The 27248-nt window shown below is 37.6% G+C and overlaps 2 protein-coding genes across 7 annotated transcripts; one reads left to right on the top strand and one right to left on the bottom strand.

The window, feature by feature from the left end:
• Positions 1 to 1854: 1854 nt before the first annotated feature.
• LOC143453254 (uncharacterized) lies at positions 1855 to 10581 on the top strand. 3 transcript variants are annotated; one of them, XM_076954526.1, is made up of 15 exons: positions 1855 to 2022; positions 3213 to 3249; positions 3728 to 3810; positions 4141 to 4271; positions 4931 to 5043; positions 5160 to 5228; positions 5387 to 5476; positions 5830 to 5951; positions 8358 to 8456; positions 8527 to 8638; positions 8759 to 8860; positions 9196 to 9358; positions 9583 to 9773; positions 10098 to 10211; positions 10288 to 10581. In XM_076954526.1, exons 1-15 carry the CDS (start codon positions 1991 to 1993, stop codon positions 10360 to 10362), a joined length of 1533 nt encoding a protein of 510 aa, XP_076810641.1. In that variant the 5' UTR covers positions 1855 to 1990; the 3' UTR covers positions 10363 to 10581. The 3 variants fall into 3 exon arrangements, with proteins under 3 accessions (XP_076810641.1, XP_076810631.1, XP_076810648.1); XM_076954516.1 differs by having other exon boundaries at positions 5387 to 5488; XM_076954533.1 differs by lacking the exon at positions 5387 to 5476.
• LOC143453245 (F-BAR and double SH3 domains protein 2-like) lies at positions 10582 to 27248 on the bottom strand. 4 transcript variants are annotated; one of them, XM_076954495.1, is made up of 18 exons: positions 27000 to 27248; positions 19395 to 19492; positions 19221 to 19266; positions 18884 to 18963; positions 18636 to 18692; positions 17838 to 17982; positions 17555 to 17691; positions 17266 to 17329; positions 16178 to 16306; positions 15871 to 15993; positions 15492 to 15652; positions 15326 to 15419; positions 14360 to 14533; positions 13269 to 13556; positions 12776 to 13109; positions 11487 to 11704; positions 11169 to 11399; positions 10582 to 11082 (listed from the first exon to the last, which is right to left on the bottom strand). In XM_076954495.1, exons 1-18 carry the CDS (start codon positions 27126 to 27128, stop codon positions 11023 to 11025), a joined length of 2568 nt encoding a protein of 855 aa, XP_076810610.1. In that variant the 5' UTR covers positions 27129 to 27248; the 3' UTR covers positions 10582 to 11022. The 4 variants fall into 4 exon arrangements, with proteins under 4 accessions (XP_076810610.1, XP_076810593.1, XP_076810617.1 ...); XM_076954478.1 differs by lacking the exon at positions 27000 to 27248 and adding an exon at positions 21052 to 21932; XM_076954502.1 differs by lacking the exon at positions 27000 to 27248 and adding an exon at positions 19834 to 20170.

Below are 27248 nucleotides of genomic sequence, written 5' to 3'. Positions count from 1 at the left end.
CGTAATAATAACGTAATAATAACGATACGATAGTGCGATGCTTTTGCCAGTTACTAGCAGTATTAAGCTAAAGCTCATAAACTTTAATTGAACCAAGCTAATATATTCTAAATACCCTCGAGAAACTGACGATGCCTTTTAGGGCGAGATATATATTTTCGAATAACACAACGTTCTGATTGATCCGAAAACTTTGTTGAATTTGTTTCAAAAGAATAGAAACGAATTTGTTTAATTCGGTTGAACAGCTCAACTAAAAATTATGCCATAAAGGTTACGACAGAAAATGCAAAAAAAGTCTTAAAAAAGTTCATTGTTGTCACTGTTGAAAAATAACACAAAGCCAAGGCACCAATTCAACTATAAATCTATGTAGGCTACTGTATCACACATGCGGCATCTATAAGCTCCGTTAATGGTCATCTGTTGCACAGTAATTATGTCTTAAAATCTTTAATCAAGGAATTAGTATTCAATTGATAATAGTAAATAAAAGAAATAGACACAATTTCACACCAATATGATATTAATTCCGTTGTAGTATGGATTAGTTACATAAAATTGTAGAGTATGTTCAATTTAACACACACACGAGATGTCGCTGCAGACCAAATTAAAACAACTGGCGCGATTTTTGCTAGTAAGTTTTTCTTGGCGTGCGTTGCTGAAATTGAAGAATGCTAATTTGTTGTGTTCAGTAGAATGCTATGCTATGCTATGTTTAATAATTCTGCAAGTTGATGAGAAAAATGACAATAGGGGCAATACCTGTTTTGATTTTATCGGGAAAGCGTCACCATAGGTCTAGCTACGAGGATAGATTTGTTCTGACGTTTATTGGCGCTGACAGTGACAAAAGAAACAGCTCATGTTGTTAATAATCCCGGCAAGGAACAGAATATAGCTTTGAAGCTTACTGACGTACAGGGCAATAACCTAATCTAAAAGAAAATCGGCTTAGAAGAAAAATTAATACTATTACATAAAATAGGTCTGGTTTACATGTGATAGCCTATCGCCCAGATTTATTAGGCCTAGGCTACAATGCAGATTGACTGATTGAGGTCTCCTATAGCCTACTTTTGCACTCCGACTTGAAGGCCTGAATTGGATGGAGTTATGAGGTAATAAAAAGTACATTATGACGTAATAATTTCTCAACACTCGGTCCTGATATGGGAGTGCAAAAGTAAAGGAGACCTGCAGATCGTGGAACTGACAGCAATGTGCAAGTGTTATGTTTACAGTACAGTGCTATTGTGGCTTAGCACTATCTGGGAATATTGAAGATCTATAGGCCAGGGGTGTCCAACCCGTGGCCCGCCAGAAAGTTCTGAGTGGCCCGCACGGTATTTGTCGAAATGACTTATATTATCAACTGAATCGCCTACGTACTTTATAGCGAACTTACATTCCGAGAAATTGGCATTAATTGTTTTTTTACTAATTTCTGAAACCCATATGGAAAACTTGCTTTCCATTGCTACATCGTCCATCTCACCAAATATTGCCAAACTTGTTAGAGAAAAACTATGCCGAACTTCACATTAAAAAGTCGACGTGTAGTAAAAACTTTGTTGAATTTACTATAACTTGGTATGTTTATTGTTCTTATAATTGTAAAAGAGGATAATACGTATTTCTAAGATTAGAATTTTGGTATGAGGGTTTTAATTAGAAATTAGCAGAAACACTCAAGTGGCCCGCGCAATCATTCATAAATCGCATGTGGCCCTTCGGCGAAAAAGGTTGGACATCCCTGATCTAGGCTATAGGTTGCAATAGAAGTTTAAGAGAAATCTTGTCTTGTTTGCATGACTTTGATTCATTTTTTATTTATTCGCTTTGAACTTGCACATATATATTTATATAGGCCTATATAAATATCATTTTGCTTGTAAAGTGTTCGGGAAATCAAAGAAGCTAGAAAATTTGTACAGGAAACTACATTTTATTGTGATACACAGGAAATATTGATTCGAACACGAACATGACATCATTTGAAGTAGGCGACTTCGTATGGTGAGTTTTTACATAATAGAAAGCAGGGTCTAGTGCAGAAGTGCACAACCAAATGACGTCACAATTTGACTTGCTGGGGTTTGACACAATTTTACTATTATACAAATGCATCCTGTGGTTCTGCACTTCTGCTCTAGACCAGGAAAGTTTAATGTAGCTATGAGTCAGTAGATTAATTTGTTTTTGAAAACGGACCAATAGTTTCAATTTAATGTTGTTATATTATAACAGTTAGCCTATGTATGTAGAATGTCCAGGTCTAGTATGGAAGTTCATCATCTCAAATTCTATTTGATGTCACAAATCTTTACCGTATGTGATTGTGCATTTTCATACCAGACCTGGATGTTCAAATTACCTGTCATAGAATTGCAGTAATATCCCGGTTAAATTTGCGCCCCTTTAAGTTTGTATCACAGTTAAGTGCACAAAAATTTATCACAAGAACCCAGACTGAAAAATACAGCAGTTTTCAATGAGAAAATGTGCGAAGACGCAAATTTTAGCGTGATAGCGTGCACCAAAACCTCGATGTTGTGATTGTTTATTATAACTTGGCGTTCAAACTTCAAACAACCAACTTTTCTCTGTTCATTATAAATCGACTGGAAGACAAAAACATTTGTTGTACACATTGATGAATCTAGTGCCTGCAGCTGCCACACTTTCCACTATGATAGACAAAATCTAGATACAACTTTTTCCAAAGTGTGTTGATATTTACAGTAGCAAGCTAACATGTCAACTTTTCATCAAACAAAAGTTACACAAGTAGCTTTCTGAAAGTTCACGATTTATTAACATATCATGAATTGTCAGCTGATGAATATTTTGCTCATTTTATCTACAAATTGCGACAAACAACAAACTGATGTACTTACAAAAACTTTTAGCTTATTCCAGTTAAGGCACCGGCAGTTTTGAGTGGTTGCTGATAAGTGCTTTCAATTTTGCTTTTGTTGATGTATACATTACGTAATAATACAGCTATTGTGTAGCTACTGTATTTAAAAAAACCATAATTACTTAGTTCTCACCTACCACCTAAATTTGAACAAACCACTCAGATTCAAGCTGAGAACTTAAACAGGATCTTGGTGTAAACGTGTTTGTAAATGAAAGTTGTAACATGGCAACAGTCAAATTTAAATGAGATTATGGTCAACATGAAATGCTCTCTTCTTTTTAAGGGCAAAGATGACTGGATATCCATACTGGCCAGCTAAGGTGAGATGTGATGGTTTACTTGTGAATAAAATTGTGTTTTTAGTATTACGTTATGTGGTACGTCCTTGGTAAATTTAAACTGAAAATTCTAGCGCAGGTTGTATCTTGTTCTTTCATCTCTTATATGCATTCGAATCATGCACTTTTCTTTTTCTGTTTCTGCGTTCCAGTTGAAATTTTTAGATCATGCAACATTTAATTTACTTGCTTTTGGAGCTTTTACCTAAGTTGGAAGTCTAACTCTGGTTAGTTTGTTCCAAGGTATGGCAAATTTCATAACAAACTTTAAACTTTGGCATGACTTTAAACCAATGAAAATACCAGATTCTCGCTGGTGTGCAGTTATTTATACCTGGGACTTGTTTGAAGTGTTGAACGTATACTTCTTAAATAACCTACATAATTGTTATATTATTTTAAAAATTTATTTGAAGATATTGTCAAGTTGTTATCATTACTTTTGTTTCCCATTTTCTAGGTTGTTGAGCCTGATAAAGACGTGAAGAAGCCGAGCAAGAAAGTTGAAATGTATTTTATTCGGTTTTACGGAACAGGAGATTTGTGAGTTGATTTAGTTGCATCTGATTGAACTTTATTTGTCTTATGCTCAACCAGATGTGGAGTGGGTACGGGTCGTTGTTATCGAGCAACGGTTAAAAACGAATTTTTTGATGTATACTTTTAAATAATTATGATTAACCACTTCAGCATTCAAAATATTCCTCATAGCAAAACTGCTTAGTTTTAATTTCACAAGAAAGTATCTCTACGTTTCACAACTTTCTATGTAATTTTAGTATAAGATTATTGAGTTGTAAAATATCTTTTTTTAAATTTGTTTTTTTGCCAAATTGATGTACAACGTTTAACATATTTATAATCCTCATGCAGTGCATGGACCAAAGCAGATTTAATCCATAAATACGATGAAAACAAGGAAAAATACTCATTAGGCTCTAAGCGCTCTGGGTTCCTTGATGCAGTGAAGAGCATCGAGCACGCGGTGGAGCGCAGAGAAAAAGGTATAGTATCATAATTCTTATACTGAATTGCCTCAGATATAAGCTGCATTGCCGCGGCTTGCATTTACTTTTGTTTATTTGTTGAGTGATATACAAAGACGCTTATATGCAAAACGGCATCGTTGGCATGTTGTTGAAAAGCAATTGCCTAAAACCTAATGAAAATATATTTTCAAATTAAAGTGAAATTTGTTCCACCAACCTAACAACGCAACTTTGCTAACAGAAATGGTCGCCTACATTTGGTGAAATATATGTAGAGTCAGTTTATGAGTGACAAATACATATGGAATCAAGTTTAATAACTTTTTCTGCGGCTTAGATTTATTTGCTTTTTTTTTTTTTCTTTCAGCTTCGTCTGATTTTGAGGGCGAATTATACAGTAATCGGGCCAATGCAACCAATACAATATTTTTGGTTTGCTAAAACTTCACCATTTCTGTCGAATTCGTCTTATTATTTTCCCATTAAATTTGTTGACCTTTTGTTTTCAATCTAATTTTTTGTCAGAAAAATAAGATACTTAAAGAAAAAATTAACCGAAGAGTGAAACGCAGAACTTTTCTCAATGACAACATTGTTATGATGTCTATGATGTAATTAGAGCAGTATTGATAAATGCTCCATATTTTGAAGACGACATTGTTTACTTGATGCAGGACTCCCAGACACTAGTGATGAGGAGGAAGAAGAGTCGGAACCAGAGTCGGAAGGTAGTGATGACCAGCCGCTTGCTAAGAAGGCGAAGAGCGAGCAAGGAAGCTCCATGGAGGTAAAACTTCAGCTTCTTTTAAAATTGTGTGATCAGAAACTACTAGTTTATTGTTACAACATCTTGCTATACCTCTGCATTGTATTTGAGCATCTAAGATTTCTTTGAAATTTCAGACGGCTGCAACTCCTCCAGCAAAGAAAAGAAGAAAGGTCGCAAAAAAATCTCTTCCAACAAGAGAAGAGGTTGGTAGCAAAAAAATTTAAAAAAAGAAAATTGCAGAAAGTTGTCGTGTCTGTGTAGAGATAGTAGCCAACTAATGCTGATAAGCTTTTTATCAACTACAAGGCAATGATTGAGTTAATGAAAACGCATTTAATACAACACAGCACTGCATGTTTAGCTCACACTGAAGCATCAGAATATGGCACACTATCTACTAACACGAAGTCAGTTATTGCCCACAGATCCAAACCAATTCATTTCCGCTGTTGTGAGTACTGATGTGAGCAAATTTTTCAAAAGCAAAATCTTAGTTTTTTTTTTAAATAAAACTGAGTTTTGCTTCAATTTAATTCTTTCATTGCCTTATTGATAGTTGTTTTTTGTTTTGACGGCACAGCAATAAAGTTGTAAGTGAGAAAAAAGTTAGCTGGAGAAGTTTGAATATCAATGTTTTGAGTGTTCGGTCTGAATTTTGTTGATTTGTTGAGCCAATGTCAGAATTCTTTGCAAATTATGAATTTTTAGATTGTCTGTAGATTACCTAACTTGCTTATCTAAGCTCTTGTGTGTGTAGTGTTAGTTTATGCAAACTTCTGGTCAAATCTTGCCGTTGTTTTGCAGTCAACTCCAACGACAGAGCAACGAAATTTAACGACTGATTCCCGTTTGTCTCCCGATACCACAGCAGATGCGGACAGTACGACCAATATTGTGCCCAAGGATATCATTCCAACAGACAAAAGGTTTGTTAAAATATCAGCTCTGTTCTGGTGTGTGTACATAGATAACACGTAACATCTACATCTAGCTATATTCACGCAATAGATACAGCATTAGTGTTTTGACTCTGAAAAGTAATTACTGTATTATGTTGTTACGTTTTTCTAACTTCATTGAAATTGAAAATGTGTTGTGCTGTGTCTGCTGAAGTTTAGGATGCGAGTTTCAAAAAAAATAAAATTTCCGCTCCAGTTTCGCAGCAAAAGTGGACAGACAATACAAGTAAATTATGTACATTACACTCCAAATATATTCCTTTTTACACTAAAATGCTCTTAAATTTCTTTGAGCCAATCACAATGAATCTTGTTATTAAGATTTTTATAATTCTTTCAATTCCATATTTATTTTCCCCTGTTGCTGTTTGTCTTGTTTTAAGCATTTATTCAAAGCAATCTTTTACTCCATAGAAGTTGTGAAAACTAAGTTCCACTTCAAATTTATTCATGTATCATCACGGCTAACAGATAAAAAGTCACGTAACTATCGTTTCACTGCGAAAAGCAGTTGAGCTTATGCTTATGGGAACCTTTGAATATAACATTGAATATAAAATCTCGAAAGTAGGATTTGGCAAGCACAAAATGAACATTCTATTGGCAAAATGATAAAAATGTTACCACAGTAATATGCTTCCTGGTGACTGGCATGAAAAAGTTTTTTTTGCACCTAGGAATTTATATGAGATTTTTTTTCACTTGAAATTTTAAACCAGGAAGAAATTAAAAATATTTATTTAAGTAATAAATTCAGGTCAATTATGCCAATTATGTTTTTATTTGTTGGAATTGAAACCACTTCTGTCTCCTGGGTGGAAATCAACCATTCCTATCTTCTGGAAACCAAGACCAACTTTAACTTTTGTCATTAAGCGAAAGGAAGTATAGGGGAAACCCCTGTTTCAAAAGTAAAATTTCAAATGGACCCAAAACTCTCAAGACATCAAAAAAATGGAAAACTAATTTCTAATTAAACGTTTTTAATTTCAAAACTGGTGAAAAACGAAGCACCATAATAAGTACTTATGTGCACTTTGTTGCTGCTTTTTCACCAGTGCCCAGACCACACCTGCACGTTTCTTTGTAACATTAACATCAACTATCGTTTTATTTCACTGGCAACAATGAACTACTAGTCTTCTACTTAAAGTGGTTCTTAAGGGTCCAGCACAGGGGTTCCTAAACTTTTTCGTGTGATTTCATGTAAGTTGGCCGTTAATCTTTGGGTGAATTTAATAGTGATTGGGCAATCGCTACACTGCAAAATGCGTATGAAATGGGTAAACGATAGCCTATACCAGGGGTGGGCAACATACGGCCCGCGGGCCGGATCCGGCCCGCGACGGGATTTTGAGCGGCCCGCAGACAGTTTCCGGTCTTACATGATAATGTGGCCTGCGGCCACATTCTGCCGCAATCCCTGTATTGCGTCACTGAATAAGTCCAAGTTTGCCAACCTGAGAAAGATGGCTATGAATCTACTTGTTCTGTTCGGGTCTACATACATTTATGAGCAAACATTTTCGACCATGAACATTAATAAGACAAAGCTGCGTTCCAATCTATTCAGCAATCCGGCCCGCCAAGTACTTCATTTTCTCATATAAGGCCCGCCGACCGAAGAAGTTGCCCGCCCCTGGCCTATACCATAGGTTCATTTACAACAAAACTTTTTCAATTGTATACTTTCCATTTACAAAGAAATTGGTAATTATTTCCCTCTTGTTAAGAATCACTGATCTAGAACATAGTTGCAATTATATCTCTCACCTTTGGGCTTTTCAACTTTGGCAATTGACCCCACGACTCTTACTCATCATCTCTTAACAATTATGCAAGTGGTTTTCTTAATTAAAGTCTAATTTTATGGACAAGGGTGGCAGTACTGCGGCACTATAGTACCAAATTAATTTTTTAAGAGGATTTCAGTCGGTTTCGGTACTTTCATGTGATAATTTCAAATTTTTAACAAGTATGTTTTGAAAAATTCATGTTATTTATAATCCTTAATACTAATTTTAGCATCTGTTGATCTTTTTTAATCTAGAAATGTCAAGTAATTAACGTCACATATGTTTTCATCTGGAGTAACCTTTACCGGGGGCATAATAGCGGCAAACATTGCATTTGCAGCAGCATCTTTTACACAAAAAGTGCCAACAAATTACCGAATATCGGAACCGTCGTTACATTTTTTGCCTGGTACCAGTACCGTACTGACTGCCCACCTCCATTTATGGAGCTCAAAGACATGTTTTTGGCATCCACGGCTCTTGCTTTACAATTTTGTTGGAATTTAGACATCATATACAACTCGGAAGCGATGCCAATATATATTAAAAACACGGAACACGTCTTCTTATTTTGCAGCATTGGATTTCTCGGACTCGGAATTATGGGGGTACCGATGGCTTTAAATCTCGTCAAAGCCGGACACGAGGTCACAGTGTGGAACCGAAGCCAGGCAAGGTTTGTATATGATTTCTATGGCTGACTGACCAAATTACCGAGACGTACACTGGCTTTTTACCATCGTCAGGTGCACGCCTCTGGTGGAAGCTGGTGCAAAACAAGGGACTTCCCCTGCTGACGTGGTCCAACATTGTGACATCATATTTTCATGTGTTTCTGATGCTAACGCTGTTCGTGACGTAAGTATTTCCTTTCTTATATTGTTTCTATTGGACCAAAACGGTCTATTAAATTCCTCCAACGGTCTCTTAGAATTTATAAAAATAAATAGATACATCATGTTTTGCCAAACATTACAGCTGGTCATTGGAAACACTGGAGTCTTACAAGGCATATCTGCTGGCAAGGGTTATATTGAAATGTCCACAGTTGATTCAGATACGATAAAAGAAATATCAGAGGTGAAAAATTTTATTTGTGTTTGAAATGGTTTATTGCAGTATTTCTATTTGAACTCAGTTTTATGAAACTTTTTAATGTTATAAGCGTGATTCTGTATCGTAAAATTGTTTTCTTGTCTAACGCGGTCACGGGAAACCTAGTTTGCCTGTTTGCATTGGCTTATGCAAAACGTTTATGTGAGGTCACGTAACACATTAAACATTAGTCACAGTGTTTTCAATGAAATACAGAGAAGGGGAAATTAACCCCAACCCCCCCCCCCCCCCCCCCCCTTGCATCAGCCCATGTAAGAATGGATCCTCCAGGAATTCACCGACTTTTTATCCATCTTCAGGCAATCACCATGAGAGGAGGAAGATTCCTCGAAGCTCCGGTGTCTGGGAACAAGAAATCGGCAGAACAAGGGAAGTTGGTGATCCTGGCAGCGGGAGATCGATCTCTCTACATGGATGCTTACTCCTGCTTTGAAGCTCTCGGGAAGAAAACTTTCTTCCTCGGTGAGTGTTGGGGATTATGAACTCTGAACTGTTAGCAATGCACTTGTGCAATGGCCACCACATTCTAGATGGGGTTGACATAGAGTAGGTTTCCTTTTGAGATATCTCGTCGGGTTATTTGTTAATTGCTGCAAAATTAGCGCAAGGTTTGCAGCGGCATAACACATTTTTGGGGTTTTTGATGTCTTTCGTTTGCAAAGTTTTTTGTAAAAGTCGTTGTGCAGGAGAGCTGGGTAGCGGAGGAAACACAAAGTTGATCGTTAACATGTTGATGGGCTCCTTCATGGCGTCACTAGCTGAGGGTCTGTCATTGGCTGAGAAGGCCGGAGTGGACCAGTACACACTGCTTGATGTGCTTAACTTGAGCGACATCGCCTGCCCTCTGGTCAAGACAAAAGGAGCGGCAATATTAGAGGTTACTTTCTCTTCATAAATAATTCTGTGGTATTACCTGGTTTTTATTGTTGTTAGTAACCAGGTGCTATTTATTTTCTTTATAATGTTTTGTTATTAATACGAAGATAATTTACAAGATCTGGTTTACAGGAACAATTGGGAAAGTTTGTGAAAACCGAACGAGAATTTAAACTTGTAAACTTGTAGTCTGAGGATTTCCCTATGTTGATTATTATCTGTCTTCGTGCTTTAGCTTTTCTGTTAACAACAAAATTCTTGACATTTAACCGTACTTTGAATGAATTAAAAGTTAAATTTAATTATAACACGATTTTCGTTAAAGGGTCATTTTCCAGCAAGCTTTCCACTCAAACACCAGCAGAAAGACATGAGGCTCAGCCTACAAATGGGGGAAGAACTAGAACAACCACTACATGTCGCTGGTGCAGCAAATGAGGTAAGATGTCTGTGTTAGACACCTCACATGTTCATGTGTCCACATGGAAAAGTTGTTTTAAAAACTTCATTTTTAGCTTTATAAGAGAACGAAAGCGATTGGATTTGGTGACCGAGACATGTCCTGTGTATATCGGGCAGTCAATGCTTGAATCTTACTCCATCTAGTGGTAGAAATGGAATACCGGATGACGCCTTGCCGCTGCGAAGGTGGTCCAATGGACGCCAGCCCGAGCACTTTGTTATTTTTATATGTTTGCTATCATGAATCATGCCCAGCTTTTTAGAGGTTCTCTTGTAATCATGAATTGTGATAATCCTCGTGTGGTCGCGTGCATATCAATCTGCCAATACAAGAACACTGCGGACCATTTTGGTGAAAAACGGCTTTCATTTTATTCGCTTCGAATTTGTACAAAAACATAATAAATTATATAGGACGGAGAAATTAAGCAACAATCGGTTCAATTGCTTCCACGCACACCATAACAAATTTTCATAAGCAGTTACGATTTTGAATAATGACATCATACAGAGAAGGCACAACTATAGGTCAGCCGATTCACAATATTCCAGGCCAGCTGAAAAATTGCTTCAAATGACTGAGCCATCCCGTCTGAAGTGCTGTCACATGAACATCACCTTACACTGCGATCGATCTACTATTAGAAACACAGTGATATCCGCGGCTTTATTGGTTGGGAACATAACACGCTTCGATTTTCAGCAGGCTGCTGCAAACACTGATCATCTGTAGGTCTACAGACATCTTGTAATACTTAAAAGCGTTACTGGCACCACCAAGTGTAAAATCACGTTTCACGATGATTGAAAAGCGATGGTCGCTGTGGAGGAGCCGGGGCGGCCCGATGCTGAGAAATAAAACAACGTGTTAGTCAGGATTATATGAAATTTTATATGAGATTATATGAAAAAGTCACATATGGCAGGTACTCACTGGTTTTGGTCTGTTGGCGTACACTGGCGACGCAGGTGCAGAGTTAGCTCTTTCGTGTCGCACTTCCGGTAATCCCAGGTCCTTGCTATGATTAACTGGTGAGTTTCGGTGCAAGTTGCTTCCCCACGATTGGTTACTTCTGATTATACTGCCATCCTGTGGCGGTGGAGGTGGGCACTCACTAGGTGGCGGTGGACGAAAACTTGGAGGGCCGTCGGAAGTTGGCGATTCCTGAAACAAAGAGACCTTTAGCCGACAATAATTTTTAGATAAATAATAAGATTTTAACAAAAACAAGTTCAGGGTAAAGATGAATACCGGTAAAGATGAGCTGCCCACATTTGCCACTTCAGACCCGATTTCCTCGACCACAAGGCCAGGAAAGACGCCAATTTTTCCATTGAGTTCCCCCTTCCACCAGCCGTCATCAACACCGTTGTCGTCTTTTGTCAAAATGTTGATGACCGCACCTTCAGGGAAGCCCAGTTCCTCGTTGGAGCATGCCTCATATTCATAAATCGCTTTGGCGAGGCAAACTAGAAATTTATAAATGAGATGATCTCTGTTCATAAACCACTTGCCAGCACAGGTGGTATGTGTTGTCATAATGCTATACGTATGTGACGTCATCATGACTAATTGAAACGTGAGTATTACGCATGTTGATGCATTGCTTACGGGTGGGGTGGAAAAATTTGCATTTTAAAACACACACATTAAAATGATGAGGGGTAAGATTCAGCGTTGTTGGCGCCAACATTATTTTCAGAAGCACAATAGCACGTGCTGCAAGTTTTTGTTTGCATTCTCATCATCTCTCGAATTTTTTTAGAAGCCGCATCCCCCACTTCAAACGTTCTGCATTTTATTAAACTATTCACTGATAAGTAAGACCTTTATGACATGACACTGAAAAGTTAATTATTAGCCCATTCTCAAGAACCAACAAACAAGCTGTTCTACTTTCCAAGTTAACCACAAACTTGCTTCCTTTAGTCCAATAACAAACAAAGCCACATCCTAAGCAAACATTGAGCTAAACTTTGCTCTCAAAACCATCATAATGCGGCCAAGTTCTACGTAATCTTATTTCATATATCTACTTACACCTCAAAGCATTTTAAAAGCACGATGTCCTATTAAGAGCAATAGGTTGGGATAATCGAGTTATTCGAAGCAAAAAATGCTATGAGTTAAAGTAAATGCAAACGTTCTAATTGCAGACGTTTTGAGTGGTTCCCTTAAAATGGCGCCCATGTGGACTTTAAATGCACACTCGGATAATTAGCTTTAAAAGATAATATTTAAAACTAAACCATTTAAAAATATGCACCACACAACAAGTTATGCCCATAGCAGCAATATTGCGACAGTTAGTGTTTTGAGTAGTAACTGCACTAATTCTCAATGCAACTGAACTTTTCTGTTCAGTTTCTACTTCAAACACCAACAATTAAAATGTTCACATCTACTCTGGCTCTAACTGTTTTGCTTCATAACGTCAAACTACAATCATACCGGTCACAAATAAACTAAAGGGTAGATCACAAATAGATAACTAAGTCATTATTTCACATCATATTTCAAATCAAGATAATTCACAGTACCTCCAGGATAAGTTCGATGCGATCCTGCGCCGTAGATGATGTTGCTCACTTCCCGATCATTCCCAGATGTGGAAGAAGCCGTTAGGGAGGATGTCCCGGATGTTGAAGACGAGGACGACCCCATCGTGTTTGTGTAATCCTCATCACTAGGTGGCAGTGCGTAGTGGTGTGGGGTTGTGCCAGTTGACGGAGCCGGAAACTGAAGGTAGTTTTCCGGGACGTATCCGAGTTGCCCGCTGCTGTTCCGAGCTTTGACCCACTGGTCCAGGTCACCATCTTCAACGACATCGACCCGATCCCCGATCGATATTGTCAGTTCGTCTGCTCTTGTTGCCTGAAGCAGGAAAAAATGACAAAAATTAAAACCTCTGCAGCAGAATAAAAGCATTTCTATTCAAGTGCAGTGATCATAATAAGGCCCCCTAGTTCGTACAATCAACAGATGGGACAGGAAAGCAATATTCCGAAGAAATGCTACCACAAGCATCTGTACCTTGTATGGGTAAATGACAGAGCAGGTAACAGGATAGTTTCTGCTGTGTTCACTCGATGGAAGAGAAAGATCGTCCCTATCCATGTTGAACGTGATTGGCTCTTCATCGAATGTGTCCTCAAAGTCGTCTGTGTAATCATCATCGAAGAAACTCTCATCAGCTTCACCCACACTGCTTCCGTTCACGCGTGAGCCGTCAACTTGAGTGATTAACTGATTCAATGCTGTCTTACGGACACTCTTTGGCCGGCCAGGTGTTGATACTGATTCGGATGCTTCCTTGACCAACTAAACAACATAACTTAATCAGTTATTCGGTAATCTTTGTTTAATACAACAATTTTTGTGATCTAAAATACTATTGTTGCGAGTACAACAGCAATTTAACACAGACAGCTTTTCCAGCACTGCATGCATTCTATCACAATCATCACATCCTAAGCGATGTAACACAAATTAATGAAGGTTCAACTAAGTCGATCTTAATTCACAAGTGGGCAGCCCTAACCAGTGAAGCTTTATCCAGAAGCTAACGTCTTCCATTAGATGCATTAAACCCTAATGTTATGCCGAGAATCATAAATTACTTCCAGTTACAACATCAACAGTTGTTAGCTGCAGCTGCTTATAACAGGTTCGATTCATTACACTTTATATTTCTATGGAACTAACAACACTGCTTGCTTGTCAAATAACGACTAATGTTTGGGGTTAGCTCCAGATATCTGTGACAGAAACATTTTCCTCGATGGCATATAACCTTCCACATTCACACAATTGAAAGCATCAGCAATGCAGCTTTTTTGACAACAAAACAACCGTAAAATTATGTTATAATTTCTACGGCAACCACAAGTTTTAGTTTAGCACCAGGTAGGATTAGTTTCAAAAAAGTTAGAAGAAAATGTTCTTGTTCTTAGCTAATTTCAACATTAACACAGCAAATACATTCCTTCTTAAAATACCCTCATTTAAATAAGACCATAATAAACATTACACATAAACGTAGCCCACACACACAAGTAGTAAGCACACAGATTAAGCACATGAGCACACTATATTGAAAATAAAAACAAACACTTTAACTCTACCTGAGCTTTGGCACTTTCAATCCAAGTGTCAATGTCCACATTTGCTTCTCGTAGAAGATCGAGTCGAGCCTCACACTGGAGCTTGCAAGTCTCCATCTTCCTCAGATCTTCCTTGCACTTTTCCAACCTCACTTCGGTCTCTTGGGCTGAGGCTTCACTGTTCAGCTCGGGGGTCTGCACGGAAACACAACTTTATTGAATTTGAAACGTGACTTTGTTCCTAATCTAAGCAGCAAGCCAATCCACAAATATTTCTGCTTAATTTCCAAAAAATTGATGAAATCACAACGAAATGAAAATCTTAACCCAATATTGTCTGGTGGGATTAACGACATTATGACTTTGAAATTAATGTGTAATAAAATTAACCACAGCCACATTCCAACGAGACCAGGCCTTTATTCTGACACCCAAGCACTGACAGAATCACAGAAATCAAAATCATCAACAATTGCAATAATTTAAGGTAACTTAAGAGCTTAGCTTTGTGTGGGCAATATTTCCGTGTCATATTGGATTTAAGGTTGGTGGTATTGATGGTCGCAGTTTACTGCAGTTTATTTTGTAGGAGTTTGAACAGTAATTTATTACGTCGATAAGTATGTTATAGTTACTTGGATGCATTTATATGCAACGTATCTGTTAGTTTGCTGTTTCCAAGCAGCCTTTAATACAGAGCAATTTTAAAATCATTTTACTATTTTGTAGAAAGTGGAAGCTTGCAGGGTCCATGCTAATAATTTAAAGTTGAAGTTTGACCAACAATCGCATTCTGCTGCTGTTTTTATGATAAAAACTAAGGAAACACTGTAAGTGCGTCATAAGCATTCTTATTACCTGGTTAGGATTATTCCAGCATAAATTATATCAAAACAGGAAGCCATGTTAATCCAATAAATAGTACATTGTAAAACTAAAATAAGAAAAATGAGTGATGGGAATTAAGAGATCACAAACAGAAATCACCTCATTGTACTTGTGGATGAGGCCTTCCAACCCTTGCCTAATCTTGCGAAGTCTTTGCAGCTGTCTCTCGTCTCTTACAAACCGATAAGACCATCTACATAAACATCATATTTATTCTCTGTTTGAATAAAATGAAAAGTGGGATCGAACAGGCTCGGAGACTTACTTTCTGGCTTCTCTGTTCAGGGAGTTGTCGTTTCCGGATTGTTCTTCAGTGAGTTTGCCATCGGAGCCGTCATCTCCGCAGGCTTCGAATTCATAAGATGGGCCCCACTCAAAAATCGGGTTTTCTCGGAGAAAGCACCGGGTGTTATAATCACGAGATATCTAGGAAAACACTTCATTGTGACATGTCGTGACTTAACACTGTAGTAAAATATTTGTGAATCGTCCTCAAACAAAACATGTTGGCTGGGATATATTTTAACTTAAAACAACACAAGAAGACATCAGGATCAGGGTTGATGTCGTCACGTCTCCCAAGTAATCAAATAAGTGACAAAATAACTGAATGTGACAACCCAGCCTTGCCCATGAACCAGTACCTGTGTAGTAGAGTCCTGGGCAGCGTCGTAGGCCTCGTGCACAGCACTGCATGTGTCCAGCTCATACTGGCATAACAGGCTCAAGTACGTCTGAAATTTCTTGAAAACATCGCCGTCGAGCAGCTGCGTAAAGGAAATTTCATTAATTTAATTGCTTATGACCAGGGTTGGGCGCCTAACAACAGGTGGATGTAGTCATTAAAGCGCCCTTTTTAAAAGTGATTATACTTTTTAGCATTACACTTTTTTTTCAAAATATATTGAAAGCTTTTTTAAAACATTACAAGTTCAATAGCATTTCACTTACACCCATGGCTTGCGGTAAGTCAGCTTCATAATACCGTCGCTGGTGTGTGTTCGCAGCAGCGAGCATCAAAATGTACTCGTTCCTCGCGATCGTTGAACTTGTTGTACTTTCATCACATTTTTGTTGAAGCTGAAAAAACATTATACGATAAAAATGGTCAAAAACTAGAGAAATCTTGAGTTGTACTTGTAACATAAGACATAAGAGCCTTAAATGACAACAACCATAATAAAAAATAGTAAATGTCACAATATTCACAAAGTGAAACACCATGACATCATATCTCATTTATTAAAGGAACCAAAATGAGACAAAACAGCCTGGCGTGTTACTGCTCACACCCATTTGTCACGCCCCACAGCTATTTCTGATCATGAATAAAAAGAGCAAGAAATACAAGAATTATTCAAGAAACCATTCAAATATAGATTTGTCATGACACTGGTTAAGTAACAGAAAAAGCGCTCATGCCGTCACATATTTGGAAAATCTCCCATGACTCAAATAATGATGTAAGCTAATAATAGAATAACACCAACAGAACTAAATTTAGCCTTAAAGTAGTTTCTCGTTTGCTCATTTTACAACAAGAACAACATTTCACAAAACAAAACTTATAACCAAAAAAAGGAATATTAAATATGTTATGCGCTTATAGCAGTGAATACTATTCTGTGATATATGAGGCAGCAAAACACAGGGATATAAAAATGTGCATACCACTACTAAGAATTTGAACGGAGCAATAGAAATTCCCTTCACGTCTGGGTAAACATTGTTTTCGGTAATCGTAACAAAGACTTACATGAGCATCAAAATGGCTGCACTGACCTTTTTATTTACAATAAAGCACAAAACACTCCATAAAGCAAACGAGCTCAAGTAACACAGGAATCCGTTTAACATTATTTGAATGGTGCTTAAATGTCAGATCAAAGTAAATGTAACCATGAAAGTATAAAATGATATGACTCTTGTCTCGTGATTATGGAGAAAAATACTCCCACAACACACACTGAGATATGATGAGATTATTTTCACCTAAATAATGATGCTTTTAGACAAGCGGCCAGGGTAAAGCAACTTACTTTTTGAAAGGCCTTCTCTAAACCAGCTTTTGACTTGAATATACTAATTTGGTTCTTTTTCAACCTGTGAAGAGTGAGCAATAAATGATTAATCACAAATAGTTTCAGAATTATATAGATAGGGAAGAAACCTTTGAATGAAAGTTACCAGTTACCGTGTGAAATGAAAGATGTAAAGTATGACCAAGCCATATCTATTTAACATTTATATTCATTCAAATACCGTTATATGCAATCTTTATACATCTATTTCTAATACATCTGGATTAGACTTAAAAAATAACATTACCGGTCGTTGACTTCTTGGTATTTGTCCCGTGCCATTGCTGCCACTTGCTCCAACTCATAATATTTTTTCTTTGCTTTGGCAAGGTCTTTAATTGTTTCCGATATTTCATTTTGTAAATTGTTAAGTAGTTCTTGGCACTTTAAACAAACAAATACCAATTGAAAAAGTAAAAACTCAAAAGTAGCACGAAACTCATCTTAAAATATGTCTAGTTCATAACCAGAGGTTTGATTAAAACAACAATTTGCCAATAAAAGTTATAATAACCAGCTTATAAAACAACCTTTTTTAAATTGACATCCTTGTGAGTTCGGAAATTTTTTGCTGCTTCATAAATATTGTTTTTATAATTTTCTGATGCATTGATTCGAGCCTGCCCGGCTTTATCAGTTGCATCAAGAACACATTTCCACACAGTTAAAACATGCCTGAAACAGCAAAATTTCTGTTAAAACCAGCTTTTACATGAAATTCGAACCAAATTATTCCCACTGCAATATTAACTCTTGAATTAAGCTGCGAGCTACGTGTCTTGTATTTGGTATGAAAAGGGCATAAATAAATCCATCAGGATCTCACAAAAACAGTCTCTTGTACAAAGTTAAATAATTGAGAAATTTCAATTATAAATTTGAAGTCTACTTCGGAGCAAATGTCTTGCGTATGAACTTTACTTGATATTTCAACTGACATGCAAATTAACTGTATTTTGCATTTTGAAATGCACAATATTCTCAAAGAAGGACTTTACATAATACTTGAGGATGTTAACTTTACAACAGGGTTGACTAATTCGATAACATGCAATATCGATACATCCAGTGGTAAAAATTAAAAAAGTTGATTAACTGCAAAAACTTAGTTCTTGATATTACCAGTATTAAGTAAGAATACAATGACACTAATTAGCATAATTATATCATTCACTATATGAGATGCAAATGGGCCAGCCTACCCTATAATTTCTACTGTATACAATTTCTCCATGCAATCTGCCAGTCCAATGTCATTTAATTAACTCTAAGGCATGCCATTTGTTCAATTAGACTGAATGCTTCTGTCGTTATCAGATAATACTCACGGTAGGGCAGACACTAAAGCAGTCGATCTAGCATCATCATTATTGAAAATAAAAATTCTATATATACAAAAATTTTCATGGCTTTTACTGACTATTTCAAAAATCTACTAAAATTTCCAGTCTACTAAAATCAATTTTGAAGGAACAAATTTATTCAAGCTACAATAATCACAACAATCAAATAACATGTCTAGGAATTGATGAAAAATTCTCAAATATCTTCAGAAAAAAAAGAACAAAAAACTCACTTTTGCTGCTGTGGTCCTTCGCCTTCAACTTGTGGAGGTAAATCTCGTTTTTGATATTGTTGGGCAAGTTTCTGCAAAGCCTGTTGTACGGAATGCACTTGTTAAAGTCTAAATCTAGACCAGTCTTGAAAAACTAGCATTGAGCACTCATTATCAATGAACACTTAACAGTGTTTGCGTAAATCATGAACGCATAGTGTACTTCAAACTGCTCAAGTGGTAACCTATGCAAATCAGCTTTCATTACTGACTCTTTTACATTTCAGAATCAATTTTAAGTGAAATGTAAAACTATGTCAGATCTCGTATTTAAATGATGGACAATATTAGCACTAACCTGTCCATAATCTCTTTCAATCTGTGACCTTTGCTTGCCAAAATTCCTGAATACCAAAATGTTGCGTATATATTATATATGTTTAGAATCAACAACAATCACTCAGATTAATTATCCATCACTAATGAAACACATTTCTTCACACTGCAAACACACAATAGTATAACTTCATACCTTATTTCATCAAGCAGGTCGCATTCCTGTTGGTGTTTATTCTGTAGTTTTGAGAGTTGTTCAAGGTGTGTTGTTTTCAGAAGCTGAGTTATCTTTGCCTGCAAGTTCACATAAGTTTATAAAACTGGTTGACTTGGTGCCCATCAGTCACTACTTTAAAAAACTTGTAAAATCGTCTGCAGCAAGGTTAGATAGGTTCAAAATCAACAAAATTTATAATACAACATAAAAACCTTATGGTACTAAACAGGCATTTCAAAACATCATAGTCTACTATTTACAGTACATGAACAAGGATAACCAGTGCAAGATGATGTCTTATTTGCAATATGTCATAAGTGTAATTATTATCACTTTGTATAGCTGAGAGTATAATCACTCTACAATTGTTAAGCCAACCACATACAAAACTATACGCGGGTGAGAAGCAAATCAATACCTTTCTTGGTGGTGGTTCTGGCATATTTTGCAAAAACAACCTCATACAGTATATTATGTGTTATTTCAACGATCCTGAATATATCTGTAAAATGTTTCCACCACAAAATTGCTTACAAAACTTTTGTAAATCAAAATTAAATCGCATACAAGGCTACCTACGCAACGCTCATGTAAAATCGGTTGGAAAACCGTAACAGAAAAGATCTGAACATTTTACTGCGATTCACAAGATCGCAAAAAGAAGCCCAGATAAATAATTTAACGAATTTCGATTCACGGTTCAATCTTTGCTCAGAAACCATCGGAGATAAAATCACATTTGTCCTGGCCGCTGTCACATCAAAACATTTGGATGCCGACAGCGGCCACACAGCGAATTACTGTAAACAAAAGCCGACTGAGCTGGTTACTGCCTATGTGACGTCAAAACGCTATTTTTTCATCACAGGCGTTGCGCTTGCGTTTGTTTCTTCTTATTATGACGTTAAAGCGCGGTTTGATCACGGCGTCTTCGGCGAACAAATGGCGAAGACCCAAAAGCAATTCATAACAACCGATAAAAGAGGTGCGAGCCAGGCAAGCGTACTTATATAGCCTTATAAACTCTTTCCTTTTAAAGCCTTCATCAATAAGACCAAACCGTATTTGCTAACTATCTATTTTCGCTGGCTCGTTTTAATCCGTTCAATAACCAACAATCATTTCTTCAAAACTAAGCTTCACTTCTAATTTCGCATAAATTTAGATTTCCGCTTTAAGTCATGTCTCTTAATAAATGGAAAATTAAAACGAAAATTCCGATATAACTCAGCCTTTCATGGGGATCCCACAAAACTTTCCATCAGTTCAGATTTTCGAAAATAACAATGAAACTTCCATGCATGCCTACAAGGGGGGGATTTTAAAGCGTGATGAGATCGAAACGTTGATACGCATCACCGGGCAGCAAATGATAGCGAAATTACTCACAGAAACCGTCTGGGATGCGATGATCTAATCTCATCAGCACCTTCGACACGCGCCGAAGGCAACTCAAAATCTTCTAATAACCACACACACAAGCAAGTGTCTCCTGCAACATTTACTTTGCGTCACAATCATTACACATACTGTACTGTACTAGGAAAATTCAGTCCCCCAAAAGCATGTGCTTATGCCATAATAGAAACGTGCTATGACGTAATAAAAAATGAGACCAGCTCGTTCCTTGACCTACCTTTGTTACGTAATGTGCGTCTTGGTTCGATCTTCGCTTCTGATCGCGATTTGAGTCGCCGTGAAATTTTACGGTTGACGTATCTTGCGTCATAGAAGGACGCGGAACGTCAGTGAATTTCGTTTTAGTTAGGGAAGTGCTCCTCAGTGACGAAGATCTCGAATCTTTTTGAAGATCCCGACATGCACGCCGCGATGGATTCGGCTTCACATCCTCATCCAGAATCGAGATCGGGATGAGGGAGGTTGCCGGAGGAGACGACGATCTGGATTTCGTCGAATCCTCTGAGATGCTCGAGAACGTCGCGCTGTTTTTTCGCGAATGCTTTGATGTCATTTCCTCCTCAGCGGCTCCAGATGGAAGATCTTTGGAATTGAAAACTGGAAAAGATTGAGAACGCGACTTCCGCGAGAAGCGGAATGAACTGGAACTTGCATTGATGCCTGTCGTCTTCTTTTGTGAAGTGTTCTGCGCAGTCTGTGATTTACCGTCAAACACCATCGCCTTCTACGAATTAATTTAATCCAGGCCTGGCCTAAATGATATGTACCTCCTGTTCAAAGGAAATAGACCAGATAAAGCTGGCACAATATCAGGTTGAAGTGCGGGCACGAACATGACTAAAACGTGTTCTACAACTTCCTATCATCTTTCTTACCCTCTGTGACGTAATACTCGACAATTACCGGAAATGGTACAGCGTACAAACAATTATGAATGCATATCTAAATGATTAACAGCATGCCGACGGTAACCAAATATGGCAAAGCAACTTTACCTCGTTCCACTTCATCTGTACCAGACCAACAAGACAAATTCAGAAAATTTTCTATTGAACCTAAATCTAGCTCAATTCTATTCATACTTCAACCATGAAAAACCTAATGTAATGTCATAAACATGAGTGAAGACGTCATATGCACTTTCCTTTCATAACTTCTGACAATCTGCCATTATTACAATTAAAATCACGAGAATAATAACTTGAACAAGACTCACATGACGTCGATATTTAAATGTTTTGAGCGAGACTCGCGGTTTTGATAAGATTCAGACGTTGCATCGATTATTTTCATTTCATGCCCGAGGCAAAATCTCCAAATTTAGACATCGATTACATAACACTTAACTGGACTCCTTCACTGGATTACTTGTATTAGCGTCTAAATTTGCATATTAGGTGCTGTCTAACCGTCAACTGCATTGCATGTTCCCGCTTTGGTGCTGTGACGTCATGGTGCTGTCTTCCGCGGTTTTGTGGCAGAAATCCTCTTATCTTTCTGGTAAAAGTTCCTTGAATTGATCAACCCAGCAACCCATTGTCTTTCAGCCGGGAGCAAAACCGCTATTTGTGCCAATATTTCTGGAAATTTTTGCAAGAATCCCCAATGAAACGTGAGAAAGCTGCATAGGTGTCGATTGTTACGAAATAATTGACCATTTCCTGATTCCTTGTTACGCGATGATGGCAACCAGCGTTCAATTGATTTCAACAATCCTGTTTATGAGATCACAAACGACTGGCACTGCAGAGCACCGAGACGGGGAATAATTCGTCGACTTTCGTTATTTCAAACCCCGTGACCTTCTGTGACGCAACAGAGATGATTGACATAACAATTAGTCGAAGTGGAATCATTGGTAAAACGATTTCCATCTCCCAGCTGCAATTGCAACGCCCTTTATTTGCATTCGCGCCGGAAAGCAACATTTTGTGCAAACAACGAGCAGCCCAGAGAGAAATCCCGGGCAACAAAAGACCTCATAATTAAAATCGCTAATTAAAGAAGACAAACAAATATATGGGGTTTGGAATAACAACTAACCTCTATGACGAAATAATTGATGGAAACTAAACACAAGTAGGCCAATAAATTTGTGTCATAAGAGCATCAACCGAAATACATACGTCATCTGAGCATTTCATAACAAACATGGACAAAAACTTAATTATATATTACGTAACACCAATAAACAATCTTGAGAAATTCGATTGAAAGTTAAAAGATTAACTAAACTTCATTCAAACTAAAATGCTATCTGATAATTTTATGAGTGTCCTGCCTCAGTATGTGTACTTCCATCTTTCCCACAAGTTCAACCAAACTTATGACGACATAAAGACTAAATTGGACTAGCGGCTTTATACGAGATATATATCTGTTTTCGCTGGTTTATGCTCAAAGATTCGCAGCTAATTTCTGGCAGCTCTGAAACCTTTCTACCTGAATCCAGGACTCCGATGTTGTCACATCACAATACCTTTTGTAAGGAGACAAAGCGGACAATGACAGTTATTGTGATGTCACAAATAAAAAAGCGTGACAAAGTCTTTGAGCAGCTGTTGCTGTTGTGGGATTGGTCGACTTCGTTTTCCACTTCAGCATTCAGTTGATTTCTTTGAGACACAATCGTTCAAATGGGTTAGGCTTTTAATAGGTTCTTAATTATATGTCTTCTGCAACTGGAAGATGTTTAACAATGGGTTTGTTACGGTAACAAACTCCAATTATTACGTCACAATGCCCAATTTATTGCCACAACAAAGTTTTATGAAGCTTGTGCTGTTTTTAAGATTTTTTGGAGACGTTCGCTGTCCTCAAAACGTTCTAGAACTTTTTCAAATACCTTCATAGAAATCTGTGAAACCAGTCTGACAGAAGCATAACCTTGAACCTGGCAGTCACTTTCAGGAAAATTAAGTCTTCTCACGATCGATAGTTTGCAATTTATTTAAAACTGTTTTGCGGGCAACGTCCGTCATAAAAACATGCAGATTCCGAAACTAATTTTCAGAAGCCAAACACGTTTTATGATGAAAGCCGTGTCACGTCATAATGGTGAACATAGTCAGTCATTTACATCACATTCTAAATATGGCAAACAAAAAATTTAAAATTAAATTTTTCGAAATCAATCAGCCTGTGCTATATAGCAGGGCTTCCCAAACTGGGGGTCGCGACCCCGCAAGGGGTCGCGTAACGAACTTCAGGGGTCGCAGAGCGTATACCAATTTTACACGAAGTACAAAATACAATCAAAACAAAATATACTTCCAGCCTAATAAACATAGAAACCGCCTTGAGACCAGCATTAACAGATATTGAGCCACGGCTGGACTTGCTTTGTAGCAGAAAGCAGTCGGACCAATCACACTGAATAAATGTGTGTGCTTTTTTGTTTGCAGTAGCCTACATATGTGTAAAGTAGTAAGTAGGCTTTGAGTACTGGTGGCTTGAATTCAGTCTTTGCATCTCAATAAATTTCACTAATGACTAATGTATATTTCGCACTGCTTATCAATTTAAACGTGAAGGGTCGCGGAAAACTTCAGAAGTTTGAAAGGGGTCGCGAGCAAAAAAGTTTGGGAAGCCCTGCTATATAGCACTAGTCTGGGTCGGATTGGATTTGGGCCTGGTCTGAAAAGTAACAAAGTGAATGATTTCTGTAAAAGTAGAACGAGCTTCAAAGATATAGACCACGTTTAGTATGATGTCACAACAACAAAACCACGTGACACGACTCCCTGTAAGATGCTCTAGAACAGGGATGTCCAACCTGCGGCCCGCCTGAGATTTTTGTGCGGCCCGTTAGTCATTTTCACTCCAAAAATATGTACTTTATGTACCCATTTTTCTTGAAATTTAATAGGTTCTGCGGCCCATTGAATTATTTCAAGTGACAATGCGGCCCACTTTAATAAAAGGTTGGACATCCCTGCTCTAGAATTAAAAATTTTCCAAAACTTTTTAAAATCAGACGACTGTGTTGGTTGGATCGTCTTTGACCGGATGTCAAATGTGAAGTCATTTGGAAGACAAATGATGTTTATTATGTCATAATCGTTTCTCACACTTTGAAGTGATTCACCGCCTTATACGTAACAACGCCAATTGTCTTAGTACGGATATTTTGTATCAAGCGTTCGGGTTAACACGTAATTTGATACGTCATACTGGAAACCTAAACCAAAGAGTTACGAGCAAAGTAGGAAGCGAATGAACCCTGGGTCACCAGGTCAAAAGGTCAACATAAAAGTTGTGTACAGAATCATTCCCAACAGGAATTGTCGCCGAGAAATTTTTAAAAATCACATCGCGTCAAATACTCAGGTTTACTGCGACATATATGTGACGTCATAATCGGTTTCTCTGTTCCGCGAGCGCGTAAAACACCTATGATAATCACGTGAAATTACACATTTCAATTCAAAGAAAATGCAAAATCGATTAACAAGTAATAGATTTATCGCTGAAACAACAAGACAAAGGCTTAAGACAAACAATAGTGAATTCAGTTGACAATGCGGTCTACGACTGAACAAAAAAACGCCGCTCTGTTACGTCATAAAGAGTATAAGATTAAGCTTTGTGTACGTCGTTTTAGGTTAACAACTGCTGCTTAAACCATGAGAAACAAAGCACATTCTTTGCATTGCTGGAAGCGGAGTTCCGGTTCAAACTTTCCTGACGTATCGTTTATTTTTCGCCATTGAGAGCGGGGAGCAAAAGTGGTGCTCGCCTTGTTACGTCATAGTCAAACAACAACTTTCTCACAAACAATCAAATTATTAGTAAATATGTTAAGATACCAAATTATGCAAGAATTTGCCAGAAAAGCGTCCCCAGAAAACAACGGCATTCTTGCGTGAAACTATGTCATAGTTGCCACATCTCAGCGCATTCAATGGAATTCGAAACCAACGGTTGCAAAATATGTTTCGAGTTTCGAATACAGTATTTTCAGGGAAGGCAAATTTGGTCAAACGAATGCGAAGCAAAACTGTTGCAACTTTATTCCCATTGCATGACCGTCATTGTTACCTCATCGGGCAAACAATGATACTATTGTGTCTTCATAAAGAGGCGAAAACAGTCTGCCATGTAGCAACAAGTTGTGCAAAGTGAAATGCAGCAGAACAGTCGCAATGAGATATGCGAACAGTCTCAAGTTATGTCTCACTATTTGTCTTTTCTTTTAATTCGACATCAGGCAGGGATCTCTCATGCCACGGTGCAGGGGCGTAATAAAATCTAGCGCCATACCGACACCTAGTGTTTATTCTAAAGCGTGAAGTGTCACGTTTGCGCCACCCACAGGCCAAAGTAGGAATCTTGTGAGATAATTTCCTAAATTTAGAAAATAACTTTATGTTCATTTATTTTTAAATCGCCTAAACTTTCATAAAATCTGTTCTAAATGATTTCTAATCATTTGCTGATAACAATTGCTTGACTTTAAAGAAATGTTCGATATCGAAGCAACCTCTTGCACGTTATCTTGAACGAATAACGACTTGTTTGTGAAAATGATTTAGTCTTTAGAAAAAAGTCGACCATTGACTCCTTGTGACGTAGCTTCCTTGAAGCACGAATTCACACAGCAGTTTGAGACGTTCAGGTCAAGTCTTCTGCAATGATGCATGATAATTTTGTAGCTAACAATCCTGATTGGTAAGCTTAATTACTCGTTTGTATTCAGCCAAAGGAATATAAAAAATAGAATTTAATGTACAGCACTATTGTAACAAAACACTCAAGCGATTGTTGTTCATTATTACTAAATCAAACCGCCTTTAAAATCTGAAACGTCATAATAAATTTGACGATGTTATCGGCCACACCCGATCGGTCAACACAAAGTGTAATGAGTAGAGCAACGCACTTTGAAGTTTAGGCTCGAGATGTGTACGGTCGGCATGCGGAAATTCTACAAGCCCGTAAAAACTTTTGCCTTCAGAGTAACTTCAAAACAATTTTGCTCCGCTCACGCAACATCGCGCCGAAAGCAATTTTACACGTCAGCAGTCATACAGAAATAAGTTGTTTATGTATAGTTGTAATACCGACGACATTGATACAAATGAATGGGTTGATTGGAAAAACAACACACAGTATTATTCATAATAATCAGTATTATTCGTAATAATCACCCATATTAATAATTACCTTGTCATGGTTGATTGCGTTCGCTCTTCCCTTTGTGATGTCATCAAAGGCGACACTGAACATGCTTTTCGAACGACTGAGGGTCGTTCCTGACAACATAGTTGACGACCTTAACCTGCGGTGCGCCATAAACTTAATCCAAGATCAGGATGTACCAGATTCAGTGAAATATTCCTTCCAGAACAACCTGTAACTGTAACAACCTATCTATAACTGTACTAAAGCACGCTGCAAATGCTTTCCACTGTG

This window comes from Clavelina lepadiformis, chromosome 1, assembly GCF_947623445.1.
Source record: "Clavelina lepadiformis chromosome 1, kaClaLepa1.1, whole genome shotgun sequence".
Taxonomy (NCBI): Eukaryota; Metazoa; Chordata; class Ascidiacea; order Aplousobranchia; family Clavelinidae; genus Clavelina; species Clavelina lepadiformis.
This window is presented reverse-complemented; position numbering and strand designations above follow the sequence as displayed.